The sequence below is a fragment of the Pollachius pollachius genome (genome assembly GCF_949987615.1).
Source record: "Pollachius pollachius genome assembly, chromosome: 3".
NCBI lineage: Eukaryota > Metazoa > Chordata > Actinopteri > Gadiformes > Gadidae > Pollachius > Pollachius pollachius.
Window position 1 is genome coordinate 16799808 of NC_136936.1, and position 15243 is coordinate 16815050.

A 15243-nucleotide genomic window follows, 5' to 3' on the forward strand; every position below is an offset into this window, starting at 1 on the left:
GTTAATTTTATCATCTGTTTTATAACTTTGCTCAGCAGTCCTATAATGTTGCCTTGTTAAGAGAATGCTGTTACGTCAATATAAATAATGATTTCCCTATTTTGCTTAATGAGACTATATTATTTATAAGGTAATCTCATGCAACTGCAAGAAAATTGTTTAACCAAGGATTCTGTTTTTTCATCCTACAGTTATGCAGCCTCCTCATGGATGCCTACAAGTAGGCTTTGGGCATGGGAGATCAAACCCAGTACCTTCTGGTTGGGGGAGGAGCACCTTAGTCACTCGACTATGCTGAACCCTGGGCTTATGCCCACCCTCAACTCCATTCTATCATAGTTACATACACAGATCATATATTTTTGAAACCTTGAAACTTGTTTTTTTTGTATCCACCCATGAATCAATGTCTATGAAAGTGTTCTCCTTTAAAGAGAGCTAAACATTGTTAATGATACATTACGTTTTACTTGAGGACTAGCCCATGAAATAACAAATAATAATGTTTGTGAATTACTGTCACCTTTGGCGATTCAGTGCATTGTATTGTTTAAAATTGCGCTGTTCGAGAATACAAACATGTTTGTGTGTGTGCTTGTGCGTGCGTGCGTTTGAGGACTCACGCCAGGCGGCTGGTCCTTGGTGAACATGGCCCAGGTGTGGTAGTTGAGGTTGTGTCTGTAAGTCTCATGCTCCGTCTCGCCGAAGCCGTACACGTGCTCCGAGGACAAACGCGTGGAGACCTGGATGAACATGTCTGAGAAGGTGAAGCCTGGCACGGCCGAGTCCCAACTGAGCATGGAGAGAGAGAGAGAGAGAGAGAGAGAGAGAGAGAGAGAGAGAGAGAGAGAGATTACATAGCTCTAAAGGTATTCGTTTGACTGCAAATGGTCAAAAGCAGAGTGCAATAGGACCACAAGAAGCAAAAGCATCTTACTCATTCAACCATATCTGCAGGGAATACAACTATTATTACCAACACATACACACATGAAGCAAACAACTGTAAGTGGTGCTTCAGAGCAGAACAAAAGAAGACCTCACTGACCACTTGTCCGGACCATGAGAATTATGAAAACACATTTTTTCAACTGTTAAATTTGTGAAATTAGATCAGTCACCTAGAATGAGTTTATTTCATGCATACAGACCTAGGCAGTTTGGTTAAACGCAGAAAAAGATCCCATCAATGATGGCCAAACCATATCACATAGGTTCATAATAGTTGATAAGGGAAGATATTATTGAATTGTTTCACTGTGACACCGCTACATGTAAATGTTTTACCTTAGTTGCTGACAATGGACTCCTAGGAACTATGCCCTCTTCAAAAATGCGACCGGCTGAGTGAGCACAACCGATCAAACCAACACTTCTTGGAACCCCCCTTCATCGTGAATGTTTTCCTGTCAAAAGGCTTCTGAGAACTCCAGGGTCTCCGCGAGACCACGGGAGCGCCCAGGTCCATTATAGCAACCCACAATACAAGCAGCAACTGTGAAATGAGATGTTGCACTTGATTTTCAGCACAAAAAATTCCCTTCTGCCAGTCCAACCTGCCGCCACTTCCTCCTCCCAGGGTCCAAAACTAACTTTTTCACTTACCAGCCAGGCTGGCTGGTAAGTGAAATTTTTTACCAGCCAGGCAGATATTTTACCAGCCAACCAAATAAAAATTGCTTTTAAGTGTTGTGAATTGCTATCAGTATTATTTAACATGTCATTTGGGTCTAATATGCGATTCTCAATCAATATTTTAATAGTATATGCACTAATACTAGTAGCAATGTATGTTAAAATATGAATCACTGTTTCTGATTTTAGCTCAACCAGACTGCAACAGCCCTATATAAACATGAATATCTGACCAGTGGTGGACAAAGTATTCAAAGACATGACTTAAGTGAAAGTTCTTTTTTCGACTACTCATAGCGAGGTCTGTTCCCAACATTTCTCCACAGGTAACGAGAGAGTTACCTGTGGTAGTAGTTAGAGTTAGATCGGGAGCGTAAACTATGTTCCCCGGTCGCGTTTTTTCGTAGGTGGAATCCGGAAAAAGTTCTGTCTCAAGCGCTAGGATTGGACAGACAGCCTGTCAGGCAAACTCACACGCTGACTCCTAACCCTAACCATAACCATAACCGTAACCCTCACCCTAACCATAACCCTCATCCTAACCCTAACCATAACCGTAACCCTAATATTCATTCTTCCGGATTCCACCTACGAAAAACACCGTTCACATACAAAGCGGGGAACATAGGGATGACCCCGTTAGATCGGTCTAGCACACAGTCTATACATTATTTTATCACAGGGAGTAAGTTGTAACGTTACGATGGATGGTTTCCATTTGATAACGAGCGAACGAAGCCATAATATTGATAACTCAGAACGACAACTCACTTCACTCAGTTCAGACAACTATACGCTCAATATACAACAGTTAGGAACCAATCAGATCGCTTGATTTATGCCACCCGTTTTATATATATATATATATATATATTTACGTAATTTACCGTTAAAATATTATTAATATATTCGGGCGCAAACAATCCCAGAATGCACTCGCCCGTGATGTGGGCGGGGCGTGATGTCATGCCCCGCCTTCCCGCAGGCCGCAGCGAGACGTACTTGGAGAACTCTGCTGGAAAGACAGGTTACTCTGTCAGGAAACTAGCAGTTCTACTGGCCGCGCCAAACAACACCAATGGGTACGCTGAATGGTGGCATCACGCGCTTACGTGCCAAAAGATCGTCTCTGCTGAAAAGACACATTACTCTGTCAGGAAACTAGCAGATACCAGCGTCGTTCTCCTCCAGTAACGAAAAATTAAATTTTCGCCGGTAAAAAAAAATGCAAAAAAAATAACTAGCCAGAGTGGCGAGTGGTCTTAAAAATTTACCAGCCAGAGACAAAATCTACTCGTAATTGGCGAGTGGCGAGTGTTAGTTTTGGACCCTGCCTCCTCCGAGCTCAAACATAATCCATGCCTACCAAAGCCCTCTAAAAAAAATCCATCTCTCCCCATGTACGTAGTAAAACCCACATCTGCTGCAGTACTCACATGGTGGTTCCCGTGCTCTTCCGGTTCACCTTGATCCCAAAGGGCCTTTTGAGGATGACGACCTCGTACAGCCTCTTGGCCTCGCTTGTCTCTGGAGTGGCGGGGACGGAGAGAGGCACCGGGACCTCGTAGCGCTTGTTGGATGGATCCCAGATCTATCACAGACCACACATCATAGAGACACCAAGGATAGATATAGTGGCCCCAAGTCGTAGTTGGTTTGTTGTGCGTTTGTCTGTGACATAGTAAAGTACATATAAAGATTGATGTCTGCAAGGAACCAAGATATGATTTGGTTTATATTTCTACCTGTTCTCCCAGCTGCAGGAACCCGAAGATAAAACAAGCCCAAAGTGCGGCTTTTGCATAAAGATCACCTGATGAAAGATGGACACCACACACACACACACATACGTGGTGTCCATATACAACAACACACACCTTGAATTGCAGCATGTGTTCGCTGTGATAGCGGACCTCCACGCGGAGATGGTCAATGTCTGGGGAGCCCGGAAGTCCACTGCTCCCATACTTCCTATTTCTTGTGATGTCAAGGGTCATTCCCGAGTCTGCCTCGTTAATTATGGTAGCGCCGTAGCCGTAGTCCTCAGGATAGAAACACCATGGAACGCTTGAACGGGTGGTAGGCTAAAAGGAACGGGGAAAGACAGCGTTTAGGGAGCATTCATTCTCAAAAGAATTAGTCATCTTTTGTAAATGGTAAATAGACAGCATTTATATGGCGCTTTTCTAACCAGTGGCCACTCAAAGTGCATATGGCCGAACGTTCACCCTTTCATGTACACATTCACACACCGACGGCAGTGTCAATCATGCAAGGCAAGCTCGTCGGGAGGAGTTAGGGGTTAGGTGTCTTGCCCAGGGACACCTCGACACTCACGCTAGGAGGAGCTGGGGATCGAACTAGCAATCTTACGGTTTCAAGCTAACTCGCTCTACCTCCTGAGACGCATGCCACCCCTTAATTTATTACGTGCTGCAATGGGACTTACTGGTTGGATGGAAGGGTGGATGGCGGGATGAATTGCTTGTTGAATAGATGGACGAATGGATGGTTGGACAGATTAATGGTGTGTGGTTTTTCTGACTCTATGTTGGGTTGAAGAATTTGATGAATTGTGTGTGTGTGTGTGTGTGTGTGTGTGTGTGTAAGTGTGTGTGTGTGTGTATTCGGCTGTGTCCCCTACCTCCCAGAGGCAGCCTCTAGCCTTGCAGCTGTCCTCAGAGGCCACTTTGTCCTTCTGCGGGTAGCAGTCGAACCTCTGGTACTCAGCCCCCCCCCTTTGCCACGCCACCTGGTACGACTCACCCACAATCAGCTCCAGGCCGCTCACCACCAGCACCTGGCGTGTTTGCAAAGTACAAATAAACAATTCTTAGACAATATATTACAATACAATATAATAAAATGCAATACTTGTACTGATACTATTCAGTACAAGTAAAAACGTATGTATGCTAGTCGGTATGTAAACATACCGATATGCCGACTAGCCTACTTACTACCAGGAGAGACATTGTGGAGCCATGAACGTGGTGAACACAACAAACAAACCAAAAACACCCGCGGTAGAACAAGGAAAGGGACATGAGATAATCACAGAGAGCATCGGGGAGGGGACGCACTAAAGTGAGTTCTATGCATTAAAGTGAGTCCCGTCCCCCCCGACCATGACAACTTGTCTCCAGCCTGGTTTAGAGAGCAGGGCACGTCGAGGATGATGGACGTGTTGCACCAGGACAAGGGTTTAACAAACACCACCCCCCTCCTCCCCCCCACAGGAAATGATTACTGCTATGAGTCATTGACAAGTGCTTACATGAGCGGTGGACCATACAGACCTTGAAGGGCAGATACAACCATTCACAAACACAGACAACCACGAAGACATTCATACGCACCCACCCCCCCCCCCCCCCACCCCCACACACACACACACACACACACACACACACACAATGGCAGAAACACAAATGTACACACCTGAACAAACACGCACGACTTCACAAACACAATTGACAGTAGCTCTGACACCTTATTGCCGGATGTTCATAATGGCCAGGAAACGCTGTAAGGTCAAAACTATTAATTTAAGTTATTCACCACTATCTCTGCCTTTCTCTCTGTGTCTCGCCAACACACAGACACACAGACACACACACACACACACACACACACACACACACACACACACACAAACACACTGCTATTTCTGAAACTTGGAGGTTAACCTTGAGAAGTACAGTGTCATGGACATCTTATTGAAACAAATGGGATCAGCTTACAGTCCCCACCAATGTCAGATTTATCATGACTGCATAACGTGACATATATTTATCTATATAGATATATTTGTATTTATAGCTATATAAAAATACAAAAAGTTTCATAGCAAAATGTATGTCAATATATCATACATGTAAGAAACAAATGATTGGGTGTCATTATCGAATTATAGTTATTATTTTCTTATTTTTATTTTCATATTAAGCATATGCCACAGTAACCAACAATGTTTATATTTTAGTTGATTCAGAACTGTGTCAAGGCAGAGGTCTGTCCAGTGATTGACCAATCAGGATCAATATTTACACAATGCTGTGGTAAAATAACAAATATTTATATATGTAAATATATAATTAAATGTACAGTATCTTAAGACATCAATAGATGCATATGTATATTTTTTATTGTATTTATTTTCTTTTTTTTTCATTGAAAAAACACCAAATCAAGAATTTTTGCTGTGACTCCCAGCGTGCTTTTTCTGCACGCAGACGCCACAGCATCTGCGTGCAGCGCTCACCTTCTTGAAGGCGTCGTAGCGGATCTTGCTTTCATTCAGAATGGTGATGGTGTCCCTGTGGGTAACCGTCACCAGCGGCGGGGCCTGTGGCACACCCAGGACCTTGATTTCCCCGAATACCAGGCCGCCCAGGTCCGTGTAACCGGCGTGGGTCACCTGCATGGTCAGCACTCCCTGCAGCGGGGCGACACCACGTCCTATCAAGCGGTTTATCCAGAGCGTCAGGCTTGCGTTAATGCTATCGTTTTTTAGGTTAAAGGTGAAGATTGGTTATTCGACTTGAAAGTGATGATAGCTCATGTCAAGATACTCATAGGGATTTATGATGGACTTACAAAGTACATCTTACGGCGGTAGGAAGAACTTTACCTGTCAGTAACCAAGTAGAACTGTGCTCAGGAGATTGCCAGCGAAAGCAGTAAGGCCAAAAATCAAAACAAAATGAGGCTATAAATAGTAGAGGATACTAATGAAAAGATATTATTGAAATTGAAGTGTTGGCTTCTTGCTGTGTCCTTTAGTGTCTTGACGAAAAGCTCATATTTCTTGATGGATGGATGAGAACGTTTTTGTCATAGAAATTAAAAGGCGATACAACCTCAAAGAAATTGATTTCCTCTGCAAAGATGGATCAAAATGATTCTGGGGAATTACCTTTCAGCTATTTGATCATAAGCTTGATATGCTGTATTGCATAGCACTGAAACCTTTTACTGAAACAATCAATGAGGAGCAGCTCTCTATATCTCTTTCTCATCAGTAATGGCAATGACATTGATATTGACAATAGCAATATTTGATATGCAAATAATAATATCTATAATAATAATAATAATATAATAATAATTATTATTACATTCACAATCATCTAACATTTTTTTATGTCATTATCATCCTCATTATGATCTTCTTCATCATCTGCCTTATCAGCATCATCAGCATTATCTTCATTATTCTCATCCTCATCCTCATCCTTACCATCATCCTCATCATCTCACTATAATGAATACCAACATATGCACTAAAGGGTCAATCAAACAGTAGACTTGTTTAAACAGTTAATTGTGTATTATTAAATGCACATCCTTATGAACCCGAGGCAAAGGACTCAGATACAAGAGAAAACAAGTCAACGTTTGCAGCAAAACCAAACTAAAAGGAAAGCATCACAAGTTTAGAAGTGATTTCACAGGTTTATATAAAGCAGGAACACAGTGCGTGACCCTGCATTGCTTTTACATGGATCAATCTTTCTTGGTGTAAGAGGGAATGTTGTTGCTAGATTGGTGTCTATATTGTCTTGTGGTTCAAGACTCTTGATTCAAGTTCACAAGCAATGTGTGGGATGGATCTGGAAGCTGCGATGAAAGTGTGTAGGTTGAACAAAATACAACTCACATCGTGAACAGAGAAGTTGTAGTGGATGTGGTTCCCATTTTCAACGGTTGCTGCAACAGAAGAGCATGACATTAAAGACTTTGTTACGCTTTTCTGTTTCTTTATTCCTTCTCCATGCCCCTTCCTTATTCCCCTCCCACCTTGCGTCATGTTTTTCTCCTTTCCAAGTTCTTTAACCTTTTCCCCAAGTCCCTCCTTCCTCCCTCTCTCCCTAGCTCCATTTCTACCTACCTTGTTTTCTTCCTTCATGCATTTGTCCTTTATTCTCTTCCCTCCTTTCTGTGTATCTTATTGATTCCCAGGGTCCTTTTATTTATTTATGTTGTTTCTCTATTCCTCGTTCCTTTTTCCACCCTTTCTCCCTTTACTTACTTTCGTACGGATTTCCTTCCTTCCTTCCTTACTTCCTTCCTCCCTTATTTATATATTTTCTTGTTTGCTTCCTTCCTCCTATCCCTATTCCTATCTTCCTTCTTTACTTACTTTGTCTTTTACTTATTTTCTACCTTCTTTACTTCCTTCCTCCCTAACTTATTTCCTTCCTTCTCTCCTTTTAACCTCCCTACCTTCTTTCATTCTATATTTCCTGTCTTTCTTTCATCTTTACTTCCCTCGTCCTTTACTTCCTCCCTTCCTTCCTTCCTTCTTTCATACTATATTTCCTTGCTTTCTTCTTGCTTTACTTCCTTCCCTCTCCACTCCTCCAACTCCCATGTTCAGGCAATAGAAACACATTTCAAAGACACACAGTGTCTGACCCCTCCGGTTAATAGATACCCGCGGACCACCGGTGTTTAAAAACACTGCGGCCCCTTCAAGTGATGCTGGCTGCACTCTGTGAGATAAGCAGAGTGCAGTGCTTCAATTCAACGCTCATAAACGATGCCTATAATAAGAGGTGTAAACGGGGTGTACACAAACTCACACACACAAACACATGCAAACATGTACACGTAGAGACACACACACAGATAAACAAATCACAGTAAAAGAAAGCGATACCTCTGGAGTCTCCATCATCCCAGAATAGCTCCCCTGCTGCGCGCTGGTTGTCGTCAAGAGCAACAATCAAACCCATGGGGTTAAGCCGGCTAGAGGAACGCACACAGAAGAATAGCTTGTTACATCCAGATACATGCCGGCGGATGAATACATAAATGGGCGCACACACACAGACACTTTGCATACATACGTTTTTTTATTTGGTATGTGCTGAAATGATTTATCAATGAATGTCTGTCTCTGTGTTTGTGTTTGTGTGTGTGATTGTGTGCGTGTATGTATTATGTGTGCTTGTGTGTGTGTGTGTGTGTGTGTGTGCGCGTGTGTGTGTAAGTGTGTGTGTGTGTGTGTGTCTGGTGTGTGTGTGTGTGTGTGTGTGTGTGTGTTTGTGTGTGTGTGTGTGTGTGTGTGTGAATGGGGATGTGTGTGTTTCTATACCTGTATGTGGTGGTGACAGCAGGTGTCTGGGTTGGGAGTATAGCCCCTCCTCTGATGTGTAACCCAAGCTTGTCCGCTGGTAGATACATGTCGAAATGTTGTTTCCTGGCTTTCACTAGGTCCGACTGATTAGACAGAACATTAAAAGGTTATTTATTTCCCCTAAAATGTCCCAAAGATATGGGCCTGGAGCCAGAGACTTTAAATGTGTCTCTACTGTGAGATGTACGCTGATGGACAGAAACTAGGGGTTGATTCCCCTAGATAAAGAATATCGTAACGATATTATGGGTCAAATAGTAGACGAATAGGAAAAATCCCATTTAAATATAATTTATAACATTTGTACTACTAAAACTACATCTATTAATGCAGTATTGGTATTATCATGAGAATTTGTTGATTATTATTTATTTCATTAGAAGTTGTATTGAAATAGTAGGAGTAGAAGTAGTTTGTCAGTGTAGGTGGTAGCAGTAATATATATATAGGGAAGTGCATAAATAGGAGTTAAAAGTCTTAGGAGGTCTTGTATCCTTGGGTTCTGAGTTCAGTGGTCATTGTGCAGGATAGACTTCAATCACACTTAACATCGTGAGTTATAAACCCCCCAAAAAAGACAAAGAAAATCGAATGGATTGATCTGGTTACTTCAGCGTGGAATTATGCAATCACCAACAGCGTCAAGTGTCATGCTACCCTTCTCTAATACCCAGTTATTTATACCATAGAACAGAAAGGATCAAACATTTCTTGTGTGTCCTTTTGTGAGAGAGACATAGAGAGAAACTAAGGCAAACACGCACATTTCACTTTTCTCCTGTCTCCCTTCCCTTTACTTGCATATCTATAAGAGCCTAGAAAGAGCACAGTTAATTTCTGAACCCCGGAGGACTCAATCCTCATGCTGGCCTAAGACAATTTAAAACTTGCTCTCTTCCCTCTATCTGTTTTTTCCATACACTCTTGCCTTTCCTTCCCTCCATCATTCTGTCTCTTCTCTATTCTCTCTAGTAGTGCTCTAATTCCATTTTCATCCTTTTCTCTTTCCATTCTAATTTTGTGTGTGCATGTGTGGGAGTGTATGCATGCTTGTGCATGTGAGGCAGTTTGTGTGCTTTTCTGTGTGTGTGTGTGTGTGTGTGTGTGCTTGTGTGCAAGTGTGTGTGTGTGTGTGTGTGTGTGTGTGTGTGTGTGTGCGTGCATGCGTGCGTGTGTGTGTGTGTGGCGTGGTACAGTAAGGGTGTGTGGGCCTGAGTTACTGGAGCGTCTATAAGCAATTTCAGATCTTATCTCCACCTCATTGTGAGCTTTAAGGAGGTCCTCCTCTCCCCTCACCATACTCTTCTCCTCTTCTCTCCTCTCCTCTCCTCTCCCCTCCTCACCTCTCATCTCCTCCCCTCACCTCTCCACTCCTCTTCTCTCCTCCCCTCTTCTCTCCTCTCCTCTCCCCATCCTTCTCTCCTCTTCTCTCCTTTCCTCTCCTTTCCACTCCTCTCCTCTCCATTCCTCATCCTCTCTTTGCCCCACCACTCCACCCCTTCTTGTGTGTTTTCATCCATCCCCCATTTTCTCCCAGATCCTCCCTCTTGTATTTTTCTCTCTCACCAACCCCTAGCCATTTATCACACGCCCCCTTTCCCTGCCTTCTACCGAAGAACAACAATGAAACACACACAGAGCAGAGCAGCGCCCGGTCTGTTTCCCATCCTGACTTGTTTTCTCCTGTCTCCTTTCTGTTCAACTAACAAACCCTCTTCCGGCCCATCCCCAGCAACAAATTCCCAACAGCCAAGGCCTCTTCCTCCCCATCCAACGAAAAAAAATGAAAAAAAAGAAGATAATCACAGGGGGACCAACCGGGGACGAAGGCCTGTGGCAAGAAAGCCAATCTAATCACTCATCAGATCAGTGGCCGCTTTCGCAACAACAGCCGTCGCCGCTGCCCCCCGCCTCCTCCCTCCCCTCCACCCCCATGTAGGGTCCCGCAGGAGCTCAACACCTCTTTTATCTCCCTCAGATAGTTCCCCTCCTCTCTTCTTCTCCTTCCTTGTCCCCGTCCCCTCGTTCACTCCCTCTTTGTCCTTCCTCTCACTCCCTCTTATCTTAACTCCGAGTCTCTCTGTCTCAGACAATGACGCCCACAGCAGCGGCGGCGATTCGTGTGATACATGTTCCCCATGTTAGCCTGTGAGAAAGAGGGTGGGTGTGTATGTTTGTGTGTTTGTGTGAATGTTTGCGTGTGCAATGTCTTGTAGTTTTTTTGCAATTGGTCTTGGCTAAATTAGATGTTATAGTAGTGATTTTTGCAACATGCTCCTCGCATGTTGCAAAAACAAGATAATTTATAGGCATGAAGGTACTGAAACCTATACTTTAAATGAATAAAATACATTTCAATGAAAAACTATCATTGTGATGTAGAAAAGTCTGTTTCAGGAGCATCAATGAGAGACAATGTTGTGAACGACGGCGTGTTGATAAAGGAAAGGGATACTGATCCTGATCCAAACTCACTGTGTCGTAGTCGTACCACAAGGCGTCTGGGATGTAGGCTCTCACCGTCTCCGTCCACTGCACAACCCAGGAAGCAAAAGGTCATTCACTATGGGTTCCCAAACCAGCTATTGCAGTAATTACAGTTATCGTGTTATTTATCCATTAATAGAGGACAAGAAAAATACGAAAGGTTTCAGTATTCAATTGTGTTTTAAGATGTTATATTGTGCCTTCTAAAGTCTGTGGAATGAACACATGCTTAACACTACTAAAAGTAGTCACCACAATATGGGCAAAATATTAAGTACAAGTACACAAAGACTGATGCATGTGATGATCAAATGAGGATTACTTTGAAATAGAACAAATATTTTAAATGACTAAATACCCTGTGCGTAAATGTTTTTGTAGTTAAAAATACAACCTATTAAAATATGTTAAAGTGATGTCATGTCTTTGCCATGAAGAAAAACTGAATCCAGCTACGGCCAATGGGTGGCATACCTTGAAGGCAAGTTTTTTGACAGTATGGGACATCGGGGGAGAGGTGAACACAATGGAAGATCAGAGAGAGAGAGAGAGAGAGAGAGAGAGAGAGAGAGAGACAGAGAGAGAGAGAGTGAGAGGACATGAAGTGAACTACAAAAACAGTACACAGTGACATATGTCATCTGTGTACACTGTGGCAGTCCATCAAAGGTGCCCATGGCGCCATTGTCTGCCTTCGATCTTTCTAGAAACTCCTACAGCCGCCTCACTATCTGTCTGCGTCTCTGTTCTCCATCAATTCATTCCGGTAACATGTCCAATTTCATGTCCCACATGCAGTCATTGTGAACAGGGAGGAAAAATGGTCAATAAATGGCTACATAAAAGTTGACAGGAGACCAAAAAAAGGATAAAAGAAAAAGGCTAAAGTACAAAAAAAGGGTGGCCGACCATGCGACCGACCGCATCACTTTCAAAGTTCATCCACTGCTGGGACCATTCCTTCGCCTGTCATTCATTCCCTGCTCCAGGTAGATGATCGGCTGTCACAACCGCTGCATGCGTCCCCTTTGGTGGGTTAACGGTAGCATAGGTCAATGAATGCACCCCTTAACGTCCATTCTATTTCTTTGGCTGGCGTCTGGTTCCCTCACACCGGCCATCACTCACTCTCACTGATGAACGGCGAGGGACTGGGAGGAGCGAGGAGCAGGCGCTGGTGCTAACGGTGATTGAGCGGGACGGGGGACGACGGTGGGGCCTGTATCCTCGTTTAGAGCGCCGAGAGCCGGGGAGGTGAAGGCTGATCAGATGGGGATAACAAGTGTAAACGGCGGTGGCTGTGATCGCATCAGGCACGTACGGCCTCTTCTGGCACGTTAAAGAGGGAGGATAGAGATGGCTAGAGAGGTGAGATAAAGAGGAGGGGGATGAGGGTGAAGGGGAGGAGAGGAAGAGGGCGAGTGCTGGGGGAGAAAGAGCAAGAGAGGACTGCGACATAGAGATTATAAGGAAGGAAGGTAAGCGAAGAGGAGAACGACGAGGAAGGAGAGAAGAGGAAGCACAGAAAGCGAGAGCAAGGAAAGGAAGGAGAGGAGAGATGAAGGACCGGAAAGACTGGAAAGAGGAGAGGGAGAAGGGTTGGAGGAAAACAGAGGAGAGGACAGATATGTGTACACATAGTGTTAGAGTGGCAGGGAGTGAGTGAGGGAGTGGAGGAGAGATGAAATGGGATGAGATCACAAGGTTGAGCCGAGTGCAGCTGATTAGGAGAATGCAGATGAGCTGTAGGAGCGTTTGATGAGGCGATAAGATCAGGAGAAAAAATAAAAGGGCATGATAAGTTGTGCAGAGGGGGGGAGAGGCCGTTTGCAGGAAGGCCGGAGGGGATGACAAGAGAGATCCAAACAGATTGAGACAGTGTGTGTGTGTGTGTGTGTGTGTGTGTGTGTGTGTGTGTGTGTGTGTGTGTGCATGAGGGAGAGAGAGAAGGAGGAAGAGAGAGAGAGATATTGCAAGCATATCAGAGGGATCGGTGTGAAAGGCTGGAGTCTGATCAGAGAGATGTTGCTAAGGAATGATTTAAGAGTGAGCATTGAGCCAGTAGCTAGGCAGTTGGCAGATCATTTCAGTAGAGGTCTTTAAGTACTTACTTTTCAGAGGTTAAGTCTTATTTGAGATAGGTAACTCACTCAACATCCAGCACTTTGGTTTTTACTTTAAGTCAATTCGTCAAGCAGCAATCTATCAATACCCTTATAGCGGAGTAATCACTTTCATCCGTGTCAAAAATACCTTTCAATCTATTGTTGTATTTCACTGGGAAAGTGTCGGTTTTAGGACGGGAGGCAAAGGGGGAGAGAGTGTACTCTGAGCACCCACGTCGACTCACAGACTACATGGGACTGGTGTTGTTGGACCAATTGTCGCCGAGCGGCTCTAGGTGCAGTTTGGCTGAGGGCCCTCGAATGGCACTTGTTGAAAAACTACACAGAGAAAGGTCTATGTGGTTTATATCGCTGCTAATTGCAGTAAACACGCTAATGTTGGGCTGTTTTCACAGTCAGCCAGGCCACTTCTCGTCACATTGCGGAACCCACTTTGAACACAAGCCACTCTCCACTATTCTGTTATTCGTGAGAGGCCATGCTAAATTGCTTATTAATCAGGCCACTTTGACATGACCACAATCTGCACGCTCGCACACACACGCACACCACACACACAACACACACACACACACACACACACACACACACACACACACACACACACACACACACACACACACACAGGCTAACACACACAGACAGGCTAACACACACATGCACACTCACACACACCCTTCCATCTACAGTTCTAATCTGTCAGTAATGAGGTCACAGCTCTCATTAGAGCTCAGAGAAAGCGGGGGGATATGAAAGAGAGGAGAACTCAGGGTGTTGGCGGGGGGCGTGCCTGCCTCTCCCTATGGAGGTCAGTAAGTTTGTGTTTGCGCACAGTGTGTAGAAGCATTCGAAATAAGTCCCAATTGCATGCAGATTTGAGGCCGAATGTGTGTGACTGCAGGCATGCGTGCGTGCGTGCGTGCGTGTGTGTGTGCGTGTGAATATTTGTGTGTGTGAATGATTTTATGCATATGTGTGTGTAGTCATACAGGGTCCAACACAGGTGTGATGAGCAGATGTTTTCCCCAAAGGAACTGCCGGTCCACTGTCCAGCTGGTGCAATCAGAATAGAACCTGCAAAGCACAGTAGAGAAGGGGTCTCTCCATATGACATGCATCCACCATTACGAATCTGACTTGGCACAACAATGATAAAACGACATAAACCCTTGTTGGCACGACTACCGATCACTACAAGACTAATTGATTGACTGGTTGGTATTTGGATAATTACTGAGTATGTCGTGTGTCATTTCCTCTTGGACCAGAGGAAGACTAGCTGGTCATCAAGGGCGTCAACAACAGCAAATACACCCTATATTCATGAATGCACCATTATGTTTTGCTCACCACCACAGATATTGTTTACGTCATACATGTGTCTGTCCTCATTGTAGTTGCTCCAATATTCAACAATATATTATGCAAACAACATGTTAAAAAAATAATAATAACTATGATATTTATATATATATACCATACTTGAAAGCAGTAAACATGATGGGGTGTGGACAGGAGTGTGTGTGTGTGAGTGTGTATGTGTGTGTGTGTGTGTGCGTGTGTGTGTGTGTGTGTGCGACGGACTCGTGCATGAGGGGCCTGACGACGGTCTCCCCCGTGGTGTGGGCCTTGTAGAACAGCGTGTAGAGGTAGGGCAGCAGGGTGTAGCGAATGGTCAGGTAGTGTTTGGAGCTCTGCACCAGCGTCGAGTTGGCCCCAAACGCAGCTGGATCCTGAGGCTAGAGCCGGAGAGAGAGAGGTAGGGGGTTGGGGAGAGAGAAAGTGAGAGGGAGGGAGGGATGGATGGATGGATTGACTTAATGGAGGGATGGAAAAAATTGAAAAATTTAA

The 15243-nt window shown here is 44.2% G+C and overlaps 1 protein-coding gene across 1 annotated transcript in view; it reads right to left on the reverse strand.

Moving 5' to 3' along the window:
* The window catches only part of si (sucrase-isomaltase), a gene marked incomplete at both ends in the record, with an annotated part of 63634 nt that overhangs the window by 21807 nt on the left and 26584 nt on the right, over positions 1-15243 (reverse strand). Inside the window, 11 exons of the mRNA XM_079733716.1 lie at positions 624-792; positions 3072-3226; positions 3513-3719; positions 4280-4435; positions 5900-6073; positions 7298-7347; positions 8300-8388; positions 8738-8862; positions 11255-11311; positions 14382-14466; positions 14977-15131. Of these exons, the coding sequence (XP_079589842.1) occupies positions 624-792; positions 3072-3226; positions 3513-3719; positions 4280-4435; positions 5900-6073; positions 7298-7347; positions 8300-8388; positions 8738-8862; positions 11255-11311; positions 14382-14466; positions 14977-15131 (1422 nt within the window). The remainder of the gene's footprint in view (positions 1-623; positions 793-3071; positions 3227-3512; positions 3720-4279; positions 4436-5899; positions 6074-7297; positions 7348-8299; positions 8389-8737; positions 8863-11254; positions 11312-14381; positions 14467-14976; positions 15132-15243) is intronic.